Source organism: Ambystoma mexicanum, chromosome 1p, assembly GCF_040938575.1.
Source record: "Ambystoma mexicanum isolate Mex_15411 chromosome 1p, UKY_AmexF1_1, whole genome shotgun sequence".
NCBI lineage: Eukaryota > Metazoa > Chordata > Amphibia > Caudata > Ambystomatidae > Ambystoma > Ambystoma mexicanum.
Genome location: NC_090921.1, coordinates 404,904,036 through 404,923,180, shown reverse-complemented (window position 1 = coordinate 404,923,180; position 19,145 = coordinate 404,904,036). Strand labels below are relative to the sequence as shown.

The window sequence follows — 19,145 nt, the reverse complement described above, 5'->3', positions numbered from 1 at the left end:
ACTAATTGACAGTACACATGCTCTTGTAGCTGAAATGTGACTTGTTATAGCAATAAGCACCCCTCTTGGGGGCTTCACTGGCTGGTAATGGCCAGGGTCCCAAGTTATAAGCCTGAGCGTAGTGAAGGCCTTCACAATTGTCCCTGGTGCCGTTACCACCCAATGAAGTCTCCAAAACAGGCGCTAATTGCTATTAGCAGCCTGAAGTTAACACTCTGGGTGCCAACAGATACATTTCTGCAAATCAGCGGGCTGCGGTGAGGGCGCTACCCGTTGATTCATACCAATCCATTCCTCACCTAACATGGCTGCCATGGAACTGGAAGTCTGGGCTCCGGTAGTGCGAAACCCCTCTTCGATTTCCATGGCGGCCTTCAGTGGGGTTGGATAAGTAAGGTGCAGTGCCAAGGGGCTGCAACAGGTAAGTGGGGGGGCTGGCAGGGGTCTGTGACGGGTAGTGCGGGAAGGAATGACCGGCGGGTTCCCCCACTGTTCAGAACCCGGGACTAAATTGTTAAATTCAGCCAGGGTTTTGAGCAACCGGACTAGTTGACGCACCCAGTGAGCATGCTCATTTTCATTATTTATTTTCTAGTGTGAGCTGGGGGCATATGTCCTGTTTGTAGGTTTGATGTTCTCACTGCCTCTGCTGTTTAAATATTGTGTTTGTGCACAAAGGTAAGGATGGAAAATGTTTTCTACTTTTGCTATTAAACCTCTAATATCCGACTCTGCATACTTTAATATATATATTGCACACACGACGAGATGGTAATGGTGAAAGTGCACTTATTAAATCCTCTTATCTAACTACGCCGGTCAAGTGGCACAGCGAGTAGAGCGCTCGCTTTGACACCCGTGCAGAGCCTGTTAACGCAGGTTCGAATCCCGGCGGGGCCAAACTCAGCCTTTCATCCTTCCGAGGTCGATAAATGAGCACCACACACCGTGGGTAATAATAAGCAGCGCTCGGATACCTGAGGGTTTGTAGCGCTATATAAAAGCCTAATTATTATTATTATTATTATTATCAAGGATTTGGCACTATAATTTAGTAGCCTGCCCAGCATGTTTACTTTGTGTTGATTCATGTCCTATTCATTTTGTGCTGAGCATGGTTTATTCTTATCAGAGTGACTATCCAAGAGTTTTGGGGCTGGGATTTGAAATGTTAAAAAATGGAAGGAAGGAATTGTATCTGTAAATATGGTCTTCCTGATGGAAATGCATCATCTGTTTCGAGCAGTTATGGTCTGAGGATCAATGCAGAAAAAAACGAAGATCATGACAGTTGGCAAAATGGCCTATGGGAATCCGGCATTTGTCTGACGACTGGGTGCTAGTAAGCTATAGTAACTGGGGGAATATAAATATCTGGGTATTGCTATTCGATCTGGCCCATCTTCTTCCTATCTGGCAGATTCCATCCCACCAAAGGCCTGGAGGAAGTGGTTGACAATTAGGCGGGCAATAAATGACCTAGGTGGTGCTTCTATAGGTCCGTGCCTACAGGATTTCAGTGACTGCTGGCATTTTGTATGCCCTAGAAGTCTTCCCAGCAAGGGCATTACATTGTATTAGAGGGTAAGAATTTGCAATCACTACTAGAACTGCTTAGTGCTGTACCAGTGGAAGCGATTAGACTGGAGCATAGACTCCAGTCTCTTCTTTCCATTTGGAGGGTCGCAGTCATTAGGTTTTAGGCCAAGATCAAATTCAGTAACCCATCTGAAACCTTCTTGGACTTGCACTGGAACATGCGCAAAAGAAAAGCAGTTCCATCTGGTTGAAAGACATGGAGGCTGAAGTATCAAAACATCTCACAGATATCGGTATGAATGAATCTCTGATAACAGCAGTCAGTTTTTCCTTTACTTGAATTTGAAAAGAAAACCAGATACTTTGACCAAATTAAATCCTTTGCTCACCTGGCTGAATGACCTAAATATCTCTCACTCAGCAGGTTTTCAGAGGGTCCCCGTAGTTATCGAACTAAAACCCGCTATCCCGAGCTTATCAGATATATATTACAATTAAGATTCGACATCTTACCATTCCTGGGGAACACCGGTGCCTGGAGAGTGATTCCCGGGGAACAGCGATTATGTAGATACTGCTCAAAATATATTAAAACAGCACTCCATGTCTTGACTCAATGTTTCTCTCTGACTCCACTGTACAAGAAGGGCTATGTCAAATTTCACTTTGAATCTGACCAATTTTGGAGCGATATATATTCTCTGCGGAATCACTGGTCACAACCGCAGCTGCATTCCATATTTGGTAGATTGTGAAAGCCAAATTGATTGCTCCTTCAATTGTAATAAACCAATTTTCTTTAATGTATTTAATAGTATATAAGCACTGTTTTTAACAAAGAATAATCAAATTAATAATTTTTGAATGGTTTTAGTCTGCTGTGGCATTTTTTCTAAGCATGTCATCGAATGTTCCACCATGATGCTATTGACAAAATGATAGGATATAATCAATGTATACTGTTGTAGAACCTTTTGTATTTGCTTTTATGGTGTAGTGTGAAAGGTCGTTTTTTGACCATATGCACTTAATAAATAAAAAAAAGAGAAGAAAAAAAAAGAAATGCAGCATTTCACTTCCATTGTAAGATTTCCTTTTTTTGTGGTAATGTACAAGAATAGGCATAGAATCATTTCCATCCTAGGAAATTTTGATGGAAGCTTACCGTAATGGTGTACACCGTCAGTAAATCATTCCTTATAACCTATGGGCAGGTTCTTCTTGAGAACTTTAACTTGCGTGGTGTTATGACTATTATGGTTGTTTAAGAATCGACAACAAATTTGTTCCAAAATACTCTGGAAAAGAAGCAAAGACCACCTACCTGGGATCTTGCAGGATGAACAGGTACCCGAAGAACCCCTGGTGTTTCTACGAATAGGTGTGATCCTTTGAAGAATAAGAGAAATTCTCCTGAGGATTTCTCAAAGGACCTGCAAGAGCTTGTCCTCAGTGAAACCCTGAGGGAAACCCTCGTGGGGAATAAAACCCTTGAAGAGCTGCTGGGGTACGTTGTTTCCCTGTGAAGACCAGGCGAGGAAAGTTGATCTGGGTATTCTTCTGGCTGATTTCCTGCTGATTTAGGCGAGTTGTTTTAGTTACTGGGCTACATGTAGTAAGTAAAAGAAACACAGTTAATCCTGATAGTCTGGTGAAAAAAGGAATACCTATAGAAAGGTTTTAGAAGCTTACCATGCGTCTAACAGGAAGAGTGCGGAGAGGTAAAGGATCTCCGTTGGAAAGTAAAAGGTAAGTGATTCTATAATGGTAGAAAGAGAGAACCCATAAGATTAGGATAAATGAATATAGTCCTGAAATAGCGGGATGGATAAGGAGGTAACCCTACCCTTTCTCTTTCAAGTCTTTTTTGAGCCAGCCTGAGTAGAAAAGAAGCGTCCAAAGAATTCCAACAGGATATCGCTAGAAAGGAAGGATGAAGAATGAAGATCCGAAGTCTGATCACCGAAAACAAGATGGACCACAGATTGTACCTAGGAACTCACTAGAAGGAGGTATGAAGAGGATTCCGGTTCTAAGCGTGCTTAGATGAAAATCCGATCCCGGAAATGAAAAAGAAGGGTTCCGTAATACCTTCTGAAATCAAAGGGAGGAGAGGAAAACAAGAACGTGAGTATGGAGTAGAGGAATTGTTTGGAAGAGAGAGCTTTTCGTAATTCTAGCAAGCGGACTTACGAAGCGTGTGCCGGCTCCTGTGAGAGTAGCAACGCCTCTTCCTTCTGAAGTTGCTGGGTTATAAGGAGGTAAACAGGAAGTTAAGGTGGAAGATTGAGAGGCTTCCTGGGAGAGAACAACTAGCCTGTGCTGTGCGTTTGCGATGGTTACCGCTGCGGCGGCCATCTTGGAATTGGTTTCCTCAGGATCACGGAGTGGGCGATTTCTGGCTACAGAATCGGCGGCCATGTTGGATGTCGGGTGGAGGATGAGAAACACATTTGGAATCATCACAGTATGCCCCTTTTTAGACCTGCTTCCTCCCGGTTTAGACGGGTGTTTGAGGTGAAATTTCTTAACGAGGCGAGGAGCATGAATTGCAGCTTCAGGTTCCCATGTGCGGTCGGCAGGAGAATATCCCTTCCAGTCCACAAGGTACTGTAGCCGACCCCGATGATATCTGGAGTCACAAATTTCTTTAACTTCATATTCTGGTCCGGTTTTACACATTTCTGGGGGAGGGCGAACCGAGACCACAGGATGAAAAGTACTTCGATTGTCAGGTTTTAATTGTGAGACGTGAAAGACCGGATGAATCCGGAACCAGGAGACCGGAAGTCGGAGTTTAAAGGCAGCTGTACCAATAGTTGAAATGACCCGAAATGGACCAAAGAATCGTGGAGAGAGTTTGGATGGTACTAGATGGCGAGGAAGGAACCTAGAGGATAGCCATACCCAATCTCCTTTTTTAATCACTGGAGCTGGGGTTCTGTGTCGATCTGCAAAATACTTTCTTTTGTTTTGAGAATTTTGTAGTGCTGTCAAGGCTGAACTATGCCCGTGACGTATCTGAAGCATTAGAGAGTCCACATCTGGAAATTTGGTTTCAGATTTCTTCATAGTGGGGAAAGATGTGGGGTTGAATCCATAAGTACAATTAAAAGGAGTTGTTTTAATGGCAGAATGGTATGAGTTATTATATGTGAACTCGGCCATGGGTAGAAGTTCTTTCCAGTTGTCTTGAGCTGCTGATACATAACTTCGGAGATATCCTTCCAGTGTTTGATTAAGTCTCTCGGTCTGGCCATTGGATTGGGGGTGATAGCCGGAACTGAGAGCCCGAGAAATACCAAGATGGGAACAGATAAGCTTCCAATATCGTGAGGTATACTGTGACCCTCTGTCAGAGATGATAGTTTCGGGTAAACCATGTAACGTGAAGATGTTACTGATAAAGATGCGAGCCATCCGTGCTGCCGATGGTAATCCTACAAGTGGAGTGAAGTGAGCCATCTTAGTCAGGGTATCGATGGTTACCATTATAGTGGAGCAACCCCCGGAAGGTGGGAGGTCAACGATAAAATCCGTTGATATTATCTGCCAAGGGCGAGAGGGTAATGGCATCTTTACCAATTCTCCAAGAGGTGCTTTTCGAGGAACCTTGGTTTGTAAGCAGACAGGGCAGGATCCAACATATTCTTTGACATCCTTCCGGAATGTCGGCCACCAGAAATAACGTGACATCAATTCCAGAGTTGATAGGAACCCACGGTGTCCCGCTGTCAATGAAGAGTGACACATGTCCAAGACTTCTTTTTGGAGGGGTCGAGTGGGGATGAAAGCTTTATTTCCATGAAAATAGCAATCATCAACCTTGGTCAAGGTCATTCTATTGGCACGTGATAATTGGTCCTTGGTAATGTGTCTAGATTGAATCTTGAGTCGTGACAAAAAATCTGATGTGGTTTGTAGCCCTGAAGCCGTAAGGGGAAAGATGGGTTCTGCTTTAAATGGTTCGTTGGGAAGGTGTTCCTTGCGTGAAAGAGCATCAGCTTTTGAATTGTCCCTTCCAGGGATAAATGAAAAAGTAATTCTGTATGGAGAAAAGAAATGAGCCCAACGAGCCTGGCGGCTATTGCAGGTTTGTGCATATTGAAGGATCCGAAGGTTATGATGATCCGTCCTGACTTCAACTGGATGTTTGGTCCCTAAGAGTAAATGGCGCCATTCTTCAAAGGCTCGCTTGATGGCAAGGAGTTCTTTTTCCAGAACTGTATAGTTCAGTTCAGCAGGGGCAAGTGTCTTGGATAAATACGCTACAGGGCGTTCTTGATTAGAATTATCAAGTTGAAGCAGAACAGCACCTAGGGCGTACTGAGAGGCATCAGTTTCAACAATGAACCTGCGGGATTGATCCGGTGTCAACAGGATAGGGGCTGAAGTAAACAACTCCTTAAGTTTGTTGAATGCTTGATCTGTAGTAGGGGACCATGAAAACTTTATTCCCTTTTTGAGCAGATTTGTCAAAGGTTGGGTGAGCCTTGAAAATTCGGGAATAAACCTTCGATAAAAATTTGCGAATCCAACAAAGCGTTGGATGTCTTTGCCGGAAGAGGGAGTGGGCCAGTTTTGAACTGCAGAAACCTTTTCAGGGTCCATTTCCATTCCTCTGGCCGAAAGAACATATCCTAGGTAGGTAACCTGAGTTTGATGGAAGGAGCATTTCTCTATCTTGCAATACAAATGATTTTGTTGGAGCCGCCGTAACACCTCTTCAACATGTTTCTGATGTTCTTGGACATTGAAAGAGAATATCAAGATATCATCTAGATAGACGACCATATTGTGGAGTAACAGGTCTGCAAAGATATGATCCATAAACCTCTGGAAAATAGCCGGGGCGTTGGACAAACCAAAAGGCATTACTCTGTATTGAAAATGTCCAAACGGAGTTCGAAATGCCGTCTTCCATTCGTCACCCGGTTTTATCCGGATGAGATGATATGCACCCTTGAGATCTAATTTGGTATAGATGTTGGCCCCTTTGACTGCTTCAAGGATGTCGGGTATTAATGGCATAGGGTATTTATCTGGAACTGTGATTTTGTTCAGTCCACGGAAATCTATGCACGGACGGAGTTCCTTGGAGTTTCTTTTAGAAACGAAAAACAGAGAGGCAGCAGCAGGTGAAGTGGATTCGGTAATCAGTCCATTTTTTAGATGGGTTCTGAGATATTCACGAAGAACCTCCTTTTCGTTCTCAGACAAGATGTACATTCGTCCAAAAGGTAATGGCTGGTCAGGAACCAGCTCAATTGAACAGTCATCCCTACGGTGAGGGGGTAGTTGAGTGTATTCTGAGACAGAGAAAACTTCCTGGAATTTATGATAACATTCTGGAAGACCAGAAACCTGGTTAAGAGAGGTTACCCATTGGTTGTTCAAGGGTACTGGAGCCGAATCAACCCTCACCGTTTGCTGATTCTTGACACAATGGGTGATACAGTATTCAGATCCCAGAAAGAAAGATCCAGCTGTCCAGTTAATAAACGGGTTATGTTTCTTTAACCACGGTAATCCTAGAATTACCGGATGATGGGCTGTTCGAATAATGTCCAATGTAAGAATCTCTTGATGAGTTGAGATGATCATCATGAAGGGGTTGGTATGATCCTTGATGGGCCCGGAAATCAAGGGACTACCATCCACACTTTCCACTGGAATGGGCTCTACCTTTGAGGACCTAGGAATACCGTGTGAAATGGCCCATTGATCATCAATAAAATTTCCGGCTGCTCCACTGTCCACTAGAGCTGGTATGTTTTGAAGCAGACGATTACCAAAAGAGAAGGATACCATGAGTACCACCATCTGAGAATTACTCTGACTGGTACAGAAGGATGAGAAGGATGTTGGAGAGGAACCTTGTTTACATGCTGGTTCCCGTACCGTGGTTCCTCTTACGGCCGGGAGCTGGCGTTTCCCGAACGCCTAGGTGGTGTAATTGGGCAATCCTGTACCATGTGGTTATTCGAACCGCAGTACATACATAAACCCAAGGTCCTCCTACGGTTTCTTTCTTCGGGAGTCAAAGGACCTCGAGCTGTTGTACCCAATTGCATAGGTTCATCGTTAGACTGTGAACGGGAAGAAGGAGCGAACGTAATTCGTGTATTCCTTCCCTTCTTTCTCTCTAGTACTCTTTCCTTCATGCGGTAATCAATTTGCATTACCAATGCAATGAATTCAGATAGTGTAGTGGGGCGTGGGACCCGAGACACCTCGTCTTTGAGGTCTTCAGATAATCCCCTTCTGAAGAGTGTGACTTGAGCGTCATCTGACCATGTGGTTTCACTTGCCATCTGCTTGAATTTGGTTATATAAGCCAAAATGTCTAAACTTCCTTGTTTTAGATCTAGGAGGTGTTCCTGTGAAGCCACACGAATCTCTTGACGGCCAAACATGGTACGGATGCTATTGCAAAATGCAGTATGAGAATCTAAAATGGGATTATTGTTAGTGATTAATGGTGTGGCCCAAGCCAGTGCTGGTCCAGTCATTTGTGCGACCATATATCCCACACGATCTCTATCGGTATGAAAATACGCTGCTTTAAAGGCAAATTGCACAGTACAGGAGTCTAAGAACTCCTTAACCTTATGCGGGTTACCATCAAACTGTCCTCCAGGTAAGGGTCCTGGAGGAACTTCTGAGCAGTGTGGGGTACGAGGGGCTGCAGCCTGTTGGGCCGTTTGCTGTTGGAGTTGTCTTAAGGAATTATTCTCATGTTTTAACTGCTGTACTTCAGTAGTTAAGGATTGAACGGCAGCAATCAGCTGTTGGATTTGCTGTTGCTGTTGCTGCTGTTGTGAATCCATGATTTGTGATTCTTATGCCTCTTGCCCAGCGTAAAAGGAACAAATGTACACTCGGGCGTTGCTAACTGTTATGACTATTATGGTTGTTTAAGAATCGACAACAAATTTGTTCCAAAATACTCTGGAAAAGAAGCAAAGACCACCTACCTGGGATCTTGCAGGATGAACAGGTACCCGAAGAACCCCTGGTGTTTCTACGAATAGGTGTGATCCTTTGAAGAATAAGAGAAATTCTCCTGAGGATTTCTCAAAGGACCTGCAAGAGCTTGTCCTCAGTGAAACCCTGAGGGAAACCCTCGTGGGGAATAAAACCCTTGAAGAGCTGCTGGGGTACGTTGTTTCCCTGTGAAGACCAGGCGAGGAAAGTTGATCTGGGTATTCTTCTGGCTGATTTCCTGCTGATTTAGGCGAGTTGTTTTAGTTACTGGGCTACATGTAGTAAGTAAAAGAAACACAGTTAATCCTGATAGTCTGGTGAAAAAAGGAATACCTATAGAAAGGTTTTAGAAGCTTACCATGCGTCTAACAGGAAGAGTGCGGAGAGGTAAAGGATCTCCGTTGGAAAGTAAAAGGTAAGTGATTCTATAATGGTAGAAAGAGAGAACCCATAAGATTAGGATAAATGAATATAGTCCTGAAATAGCGGGATGGATAAGGAGGTAACCCTACCCTTTCTCTTTCAAGTCTTTTTTGAGCCAGCCTGAGTAGAAAAGAAGCGTCCAAAGAATTCCAACAGGATATCGCTAGAAAGGAAGGATGAAGAATGAAGATCCGAAGTCTGATCACCGAAAACAAGATGGACCACAGATTGTACCTAGGAACTCACTAGAAGGAGGTATGAAGAGGATTCCGGTTCTAAGCGTGCTTAGATGAAAATCCGATCCCGGAAATGAAAAAGAAGGGTTCCGTAATACCTTCTGAAATCAAAGGGAGGAGAGGAAAACAAGAACGTGAGTATGGAGTAGAGGAATTGTTTGGAAGAGAGAGCTTTTCGTAATTCTAGCAAGCGGACTTACGAAGCGTGTGCCGGCTCCTGTGAGAGTAGCAACGCCTCTTCCTTCTGAAGTTGCTGGGTTATAAGGAGGTAAACAGGAAGTTAAGGTGGAAGATTGAGAGGCTTCCTGGGAGAGAACAACTAGCCTGTGCTGTGCGTTTGCGATGGTTACCGCTGCGGCGGCCATCTTGGAATTGGTTTCCTCAGGATCACGGAGTGGGCGATTTCTGGCTACAGAATCGGCGGCCATGTTGGATGTCGGGTGGAGGATGAGAAACACATTTGGAATCATCACACGTGGTCCACCACATTGACGTCCCCCCGATAAGCAACATTGCTAGGAAGAACTCTCGTAAAAAATAAATGTGTTTTACTAACAACTTTTTTGATGTAGACTTTCTCAGAATAAAACATAGTAATTCATGAAACTCAGAAAATGTATTTTGCATTGCATTGGGTCTTGAAGACAGAAATGCCATAACGCAGCATAGTTCTGGTACAAGTACATGGACACATTTTGTGACTCCTTGAAGGTAATGCATTATTTTACAACTTCATTGTTATTGTAGGAAGAAATAACTGCAGCAGTCACCAGTGCAATGGAACAGCAGATGCAGAAAAACTTGGAGGATACCCAGCTAGACACGGGGGAGTTTGATAATTTATTACAGCCTATAATCGACACATGCACAAAAGATGCAATCTCGGTAAGTGATGGAGCATGTCCTGAACTGAAGATAGTTGCATTATGTGGCATAGTGATCTCATGTTTGATGAACATCTGATTTATTCGTAGCAAAAACCTACAATATTTTAGACCCGTGAACAAGGATCATCTCCTGCCAACATTTAGTTTCAGGTTGCTAATCTAAGACTACAAGACTACAAAGGTGTAGTGCCTCCATTATGAGATGCTTAATGGTTAATCTCCTGATTAATATATTAGTTCATTTTGTGACTTTGTAGCTCTATCCCACGTGTACTTGTTAAATATGCTTTGAGGCCTGTTTATTTTTCACCCAATCACAGCCATGTTTGGCAAATTGTATTCCGTTTGCGTTCTTGCAATTCTTTGTAGGGAATAATGATGGGTTCCATGATTATTTCATGTGTTATGAGAAATCTGTGTTTTCGTCCGATTAGTGCCTTTGATCATATTAGATATCTTAATTAACCATAAAGAAGTGAATATTCTGATGGATAGTATCAAGTGGGAGCTGTTTTTAGAATATAGTTTCTCTTGATTTTGACAAAATAACTATCAAACTTTCAGTACAGTCCTAGTATAATAAAGGCACACATCACATATGTTGGGTAAGATTGTAACCAAATTGCTAAATCTACTTCACCTGTGAAACCCCAGAACATTTTGCTGGAATGGTAGTTTATTTTTCCCTATACCTCAGTGAGTGGGAACCTTTTTCCACACTTACAGATCCATTTAGTCCCGGGAGGATAGCTCAGCGGCAACGTGTTTGCCTTGGAAGCAAGACGACACGAAGCAACACGGGTTCGATCCCCGGTTCCGCGCTTAGTAAACCTCTGGGTATTTAAGCGCGTTATAAAAAACAATTACGCAACTAAAAAAAAAAAATCATGTAACGACGACTCGATGTCCGCGGGCTGTGTGAGCGCTTTAAAAATGCAATACATAAATGTACTCTTTTTATGGGTCTCATTTATAAGACTCTTCATAGTGTCCTTTTTAATGTTGTCCTCTTTGCCAGCGTTTGGCATATGCTGCCTATTTTAGCTGGGTTGCCCTTTGGGCTCCGCCTTTTCATTTCCTCTGGCTAACCTTGTGAGAACTACAGTTCCCAAGGAATGAAATTCTATTTTATTCTTTCTAAACTTTATTTAGATGAGACCACCACACCCCACCTTATCTGAAGTGCAGGGAACCTACAATGTTAACTCCTTTCTCATTTTAACTGTAACATTTGTTACAGGGACAAGCTTAACTTTAATGTCAGGTGGCAGTGAACCTTTTTACTAATTCGGTTCACCTTTACCACAGGCTGTTTCCGCAGCCCCAGTAAAGTCACCCATGGGTGCTCATTTGACCAAAATGACCCTGTCTTTTTTTTTTCCTCCATTTTAGCGTTCCTTGTCCTTTGTTGGTTCTTCCCTGCCCTTGTGTGATTTGTCTTTTCAGTGGGAGATCTCAGTGAAGCCCGCCCCGGCTCCAGAGTGTCTTTAAAGGCAGGAATTGAGGGAGGAGTCCAAAGCTCTGCAGTCCCTTTTCTTCCAGCCTGATTGCGAGAATCCAGTTTAAACTGGGAGACAGGCTGTTTTGAATGGACTTCTGGCACCCCATGTTTGAATGTAGCAGGTCCGTTTTATTGGCTGGGTTCCTGCATGATATGATATGATATGCTATTTATAACGCGCTTAATACCCAGAGGTTTCTAAACACGGACCCGGGGATCGAACCTGTGTTGCTCTGTGCTGTCTTGCTTCCAAGGCGAGCACGTTGCCGTTGAGCTATCCTCCCGTACAAGTCCGATCCTGGAAGCTGAAGACTTAGTCGACCACCGAACCTGAATCTGAAGAGTAAGATTAAGAAAACGTGGCTGAGACACTTTTCAGAGACTGGAGAGCCTGCTGTGTAACTGGAGCCTGCTGTTTACCCTTCCTTGCAAGCCACCTGGGGACTCTGAAAATGAGGACCCCGTCCCAGAGCCTGGCTAGTTCCACTAGAATCCAGAATACCTGCATTTTGAGCCATCCCATATCTGGCTGCGACCGTTGCCGGGCTGCAATACCCTGGGCACTCGAGCCATCATGCAGCGCATGGTCTTCTGAATTCCGAATTGAGCTGAAACTTTGGTGGCATCCTGCTGGACCTCCAGGGACGTGAATCGAGTCCGAAAAGTCCCCTCACCGGAGTGATGGACCTTGCAAGTGACGAAAATTCCACCAGCAATATTTATTCTTCTTCTGGCTCCTGAAAAGGGTGCCAAAACCACAGAGCCGCATCCAGCCGCAAAGAAACTCTTGCATGGAGCCTTCCCTGTTGATCCTTGCGGCAAAATTCCTTTCAAAGTCCGGTCTTTTGTCTTCATGACCAAGGAATCCATCGACTGTGTTTGGCTGAAGATCCTGAAGTCTCCACTGTTGCAACTCTTCTTCCGCTCTGAGGTTACTTTTAGCTGGGGTATTTACTTACCTTAAGCCTTTGTGATTTCTGTAAAACCTTGGTGTTTTTTGTGATTGGGAGTCCTCTCATCCACATCACCCAGTCCCACTGCTGGAATCCTCATAGGGTGTCTGCTCAGAAGTCTGTGGACCCTAACTAACTTTAAAGTGAACTACTTACTTTTTTGTAAAGTCTTCAAACAGGAACTCTGACTTTTGCTTGCAACAGAACCCTATCTCACCCTGTCTACAGCTGGCTCCTAGACCAGGAGGGTCCCTCTTCGTCCTCGGAGTGAACTCATGCAATAGAATAGGTAAGGACTGGATAAGTAAAGGATTCTGTCTTGAAAAGTTTATCAAGTGTTAAAAGTACTTGTGAAGGAGTTGGATGGTAACTGTAACTCTGAGTGAAAGTTTAAAAAAAAAAGTTCTTACTTACCTTGATCGTGTGTTGTACCATTCTGAAGTATATGTAAGGTTATTTTACTCACCTGTCCATTGGTTGTGCCTCTTCCTCAAAAGTAATGCTGTTGACCTCACCTTACGGTTCCTGTTAGGGTATAAGTGTATGAGTGCCCCCGTTGGGTCTTGCTTCCCGTAAGTTGCTGTTAGACTGTTTAGATGAAGTCTGCCTTAGGTTATAGTTACATTTAAGTTGCTGAAAGCTCCTTTAAAAGGTGTTGGGCAAAGTTTGTATGCAGTACCCTCTGGCAACACTACAATCGTCTATGACTACAGGTAGAGGCAACCCAATCTTTGGTATAAGCTTATACTACACATTTTTGGCAGCCTGTTGAGCAGCCAGGCTCATCTCAAGAGGGGGAAATGTGAGCTGTAGTGGAGTTACACAAAGATTCACAGTTACAGATATTCAAATAAACTCTTACACGCAAGGTTTCTTGCATAAACAACTAATTATTAATGTATCAGTCTGTTATAAAGTCTTCTTTAGAATGGAACAAAATACTAGTAACACACAAATACACTTCAATACTGTACACTCAGAGTTTCTGAATCAGACAAGACCCTTTTGGGATGGCTCTCAGACACAACCTACACCCACAGGTGACTTCAATAACAAGGGTGCTGGGGACATTAATATCTTACTGTTGGCATTCAGAATACTCTTAAAAGTTGGTAAAAGGCAAAGGTCGTTAGAACACAAGAGATCACCAATATTCTTAAGTGGGGCAAATACTTTTAGATCCTCTTAGAAGAGTCATACAATTCAATAGGCTAAGCCAAAGTCAATAGGCAAAAGTCTTTGTATAGGATGCAGCACTTCAGGTAAATAAATGGAAATGTCTTTGCACAAGTTCTTAGGAGTCTTTGATAAAAAGAAGAATCAAATGTAGGGCCACAAGCTGATTAGATTTGTGAGTTGCAGAAGTTACAAGCACTTCACGGTAAGAGGTAAGTTCTCAGACTTGTTTTACAGTACCTTGCTAAAGAAGAAAAGCTGCAGCTGATGACTTTTGTTCCTGTGCAGCCCTACAGATCTCTCTGTTCCTGGGCCTCAGTCGTGTGGACAAGAGGGAGGACGTTGGGGGGACTCCTTCAATGCACTGGGCCTGTCAAAACTAGCAACCGGCAAACTTCACTTTCAGTAGCTGTTTCACGCTTCAGCTTCTTGCGGCTACCGCAAATAGCAACAAAGCGGTTCCTGGCTGTCAAGGTGGACTTTCCTTGCTTCTGGGGTCCTGCACTCTGTTGAGGGGGGCTCAGGCTTGGTCAGTCCTGCTTCATAGGAGTCCGGAGGATCTTCCAAAAGCTTTAGGCCAGCTTAAAAGCAACGCACACAATCTGGTGTTACTGTCCCTGGGTATTCAGTTTCCTGCAGCAACTCTGAGGCAATTCAACCAGCTCCGAGATGGATGTCCAGGTGGCTTACTTTGGAGTCGATTGGCCCCACCAACTCAAAGGGAGAAGTTGTCCTTGCAGGGGCTTCTCTGTCGATACGAACTTGCCAAGTTGGCACTGCAGCAGGGCTTCACCCGGCAAACCAACGGTCCAGGAGTTGCAGCAGGCGTCCCCTTCAAGCTCTTCTTTGCTTCCTTCATCCAGTGATCGACTCTGCCTTCCAAGCCAAAAGATTTGCCTTTTATTCAGTTCTCTCCCAATCATTCCAGCCTAGCTGTCACTCACCCAGCAGGGTGGCTGTCCTTGCCGGACAGTCAGCCAGCCAATCATCACAGAGTGCATTTGGGTCTCCTAGGAGACTTAGCACTGAGTTTTCGGGCACCTCCCTCCCTTCCTGCCTACCCCAGACACTCTTGAGCCAGAGACGGGTTTCACTCAGAAACCCTGCAAAAAAGGCAAAATGAACAGAGACCAAAACTGGTTTGGCGCGCAGAGAAACTCTAGGAGGACCTTCACAAAGACATGCCGAAAAAAGACGACCGGGAGCCATTTTATCAAAGATGGCTCTGCGCCATTTTGAAAAAGATGGCTCCTGAGGTTGCTTTACCAGAGCCACGAACGGTCACGGTAAATGCTAACCACGGTAGTTCAAAACGAAACCACTTCCACCAGCCATTCAGTGAGGAATGGGTAACAAAATATTTTACATGGGCTAGACAAAGGGGATATTAGGTAACCCCACTAGCACTCTATTGTAAGATGGTGTGTGCTGGGTCTAGACAGTTACAATGCCAAGTAAAGTCAATTTCACGTTACTGCTCTGGGAAACAGTAGCTTATCCCAGAGAAGGTATTTAAACCTTGGGAAATCTGGAAGACATCCCTGTGTCACTGCATTGAAGGTGCTTTGGTACACAATTGTAAAAGATGCCTCTGGAGTTTTAGACTCCATAATCAAAAGAAACGGTGTAGAAAATCACATTAGAATACGAGAGTGGGGAAAAGGGTCTTGCTCTCTCCAGGTTAAAAAATCAAGTCCTCAAAATCCAGCAAAGTTGCTGGGCGTCTCTAAGGTGGAGGGAATTAGCACATTTCTGAGAATTCTCCCTAACAAGGTGTATTTGGGATTTATTTACCTTGAGTTAGCTGTGTGCCATCCTAAAATAAGTTGGTTATTCATTACCTCAGTCTGTGTTTCACTGACCTGAAAAGCAACTGTAATAGTATATTGCATCATTAGGTTTTACCTGCCTAGAATAGCTGTGTGCCATTTTTAAAAAGTGTTCTGTAGGTGTAGCTCCCCTGGCCTGCCTGGTGCAATCCTAAATTAGTGTAGAGAGTTCTTGCTTATCTTAGTCTGTGTTCCACTGAGCTTAAAAATAATTGTATGTTAAACCAAAAGGTTTTACTCACCTATTATAACTGTTATCCTACTAAGTAGTTCTAGGTTGTTACTGTTCCTTTTGAGTGTTCCAGTATTCAGAAAAGTGTACTTGCAGGTTATTTTACTATGTGATTTCTTTGCTGAGCGTCACTGCATAACTGACCACGTCTACTACCCTTGGCTTACTTTAAAGTAATCTAAAAGTAAATGATAGTATAGGCCACACCTATTCATGGAGGTAGAAACTAAGTGTGTATGATACAGTCTGACTTCCTTTAAATTACTGTAAGGTCTTCTGAAGAAGGTTTATGCTTCGGTCTGTGTACCTTCAAGCATTGTGTTGTGTTTTTATAATGTGTTTAACTCTATGAACAGTACCCACCCAAAGACTTGACTTGGCCTACTTGTATTTATAGTGAGCCTTTATTTTTTGTATAATCCTTCTGGTCGTCAGTGTTTCTATTGAATCCTTTTTATACTACAGGTTGTGTTCTTTCCAACAGCCCTCTCTCTCTCGTCTCTCTCTCCCTCATAAGATAAGCCTGGCTGCTCTGTCTACGTTACCATATACTCAGGTGGTACAGCCTTATACTAAGAGTGGAGTCTTGTACTGTCTCAGTTGAATGGTTTTACTAAGCCCGTTTGACCTCAGAGAAGCTGCCCTAACATGGTTAACCAAATTTGTGCAACTCTTCTATGCCCATTGACCTCTGTTCAGGCCTGTCTGCATTTTTACAAAAAAATATTTTCAATGTCATTCTTTTAGGCTTGTTCGTAAAATAAACCTGTCCGAACAGGGACTGGCATTCCTGTTTTGTTTAATCTGTTTAAGTGCTTTAAACATTGCTAATTTATCGCCTTTCATCTTCTACGGATAACTTTGGGACACTCACATACACCAGTACAACAAATCAGTAGGGGAAATTGATATGTCGATAATTACAGTAAGGATTCTACCTACCACCTTACAGGTAGTTAATTCATTCTCTCTACTGCCCCTTGCCAAGTGGTGACCATTTACAAGCAGCAGGCTGCAACCCCAGACTCTCAAAAACAGTTGTAGCCTAGTTTCAACATATTCCCCCGTTAAGATGGATTTTCAGAATCGACTCTGTGGGCAGATTATTGGAGGCCACCCTATTCTGGTGAATAGGTAAAATGACACTAAAGTCTAACAAAATGCTTTCAAGGTGTAAATGACTGAGCAGGAAGGTCTAGAGCCACGAGAGCGTGGGGCTAGCGACTGGTTCAATGAGACACACTCTGAGCGCTCTAAATAATTTCAGGTTAGACAGTATGTATAAATAAAATTGCTTCTTGTTAGGCCTTGAAACAAACTCTTGGCAGTTGTGAGAAATTACGGTACCAAGTGCAGATAATCGACCAAAATAAAGTAACCTGAGAAAAGCCTTTCTGAAAGAACGAGAGGGGCGTCATTCACAAAAGTATGCTTCCTATTGGCCTGCGCATTTTGATTGCTGCCATGATGAAAAGCATGCCCTTGGAAAATGCAAGGTGTAAAGAAATACATGTGCTTAAAACATTTTCAACAGTGAAAAACTGAATTTCAGACTGTAACAGTTTCTAAGGCCTTTTAATTGAATGTAGATACTGACTTATCAGTGCTAAGAAAATGTAGGAAATAGATGAAACATAAAATGTTTCTTAGCAGCAGGACCCCAGCTCCTTAGGTCTGACATCAGGTTGAGCTGTGGAGACAACCCCTGACATCTATAAGGATGCACGGGACAAAGCAAAGTCTGTCTTCAACCCTAAAACCGAAACAGACTGAACACACCATTTTGACACCAAAGCCGACCACCCAACGGAGCGCGGATACACAAACATAAATGTACAGCCGAACACAGAATGTGACTACATGGGAATTCTGTACATGGCTGCAAACTATAAGAACCAAATTCAATATCCACCATTTTTGCACTAAGCTTCCATATTCAGTCCTTTCAAATAAATGCATCTTCCAGGAGTAAGGAAAACACTCCTTTCGTTTATGCACAATGTAGCCGTGTGTTTATAAGCGGATTGATCTGAGGCCCTGAAGAAACTCAATGTCTGAGTGAAATACGTGTTGACCAAAACAGTATAATTTGATACACCAAGAAGCACTACATGTATCTTTTCACCAATCATGGTATTAAATACATTCATTGTTTGAATTCATTCAACCAATGAATTCCTTGTGAAATGGGATGTCTTTCTAATGTGGCTTATACCGTAGGATAAACAAGAGGCTTTAAGGTGGAAAGTCACATATGAAACTTTTTCTTTTGTCTTAAAGAGGCATAGGTGCTACAATCTGACATCTTGAGGCATAAATGTCACCTAACTAGCAGAAACCAGTGCCAGGTTGTGTTAAATATATATCCCGCCTCACTACCTAAATAAATATATAAATATTTTTCTTGGGCTTGTCAGTCTGCTTTTATTCAGATGCATTGCATAGGTCACCATCTAGTGGTTGTTGTGGAGAAAACATTATGTATTGTTTTAGAAATCCGAAAATTAGTGTCGACTGGGGCGTTCCTGGAATACTAGCCCTATCCTACGTGTGCGGGTACCCATGGTCCTTCACGCGTCAACCTCCTCAGATTGATTTTTCCATCGTTAAAGGAATCTAAACTAGTTATCATTAAAATAGAATCAAAATGTAATTTTAATTTAAAATTTATTAATTTAATATTAATTTCAAAATTTTAATTAAAATTAGAATCATTAAAGCAATCTAAACATTAAACTAGTCAAAACAGTTGAGGCTTAATCGATTTCAGATTAACAAAATGTTGGTGGTGGCAGTGTTTGACACGGCGATCTCGCCGCAAGACAATGCAGTAGGGAAAGTGGGGGTTGGCTAAGACATTACACTTTTCCGTTTAGAGAATGTCTGTAAGGCCACTTGTTATTTCACCTAAATTTCATGTCATAAGCTTGCATGTTTTTTGGCTAATCTACGGCGAAAACGTCTTTTGAATTTTCCCATTATCTAACACCAGATTCCCTTGGAAAGACATGTGCTGGATGTGCAATAAAGGTCTTCCAAGGCATTATGACGTCTCACGGTGCAAAGAGCTTGCAAGGTTTGTTTTAACCATAAACTTTATTAAGGCATTGAACAAAACATTGGGTGGCCTATGCAATGCAGGCTGAAGATGTTGAGGCTGAAGAAGCAGCCTTCTCCACCATGGGGTCTTGCATGGATTCACATGCTCATGAATATTCCCCGTCGTCAGGCCGGGAATCCTCGGTAAAGAAAAAATCAGCATCAGTTTCGTTTCTGATCAGTCTTTCTTAGTAGTAACCAATCACTGATCTCTGGGTCATACTGCCCCCAGCCAATGAATGCCCTCTCCCTAAGCCCCTCCCCTGGCAGCCATCCTCAGATT

At 43.1% G+C, this 19,145-nt stretch overlaps 1 protein-coding gene across 5 annotated transcripts in view; it reads left to right on the top strand.

Moving 5' to 3' along the window:
- CHERP (calcium homeostasis endoplasmic reticulum protein) overlaps positions 1-19,145 on the top strand; it is a 1,035,077-nt gene that overhangs the window by 135,690 nt on the left and 880,242 nt on the right. For all 5 annotated transcript variants that reach the window (XM_069649195.1, XM_069649194.1, XM_069649192.1 and 2 more), the window contains exon 4: positions 9,933-10,070. In XM_069649195.1, coding sequence (XP_069505296.1) covers positions 9,933-10,070 — 138 coding nt within the window. The remainder of the gene's footprint in view (positions 1-9,932; positions 10,071-19,145) is intronic.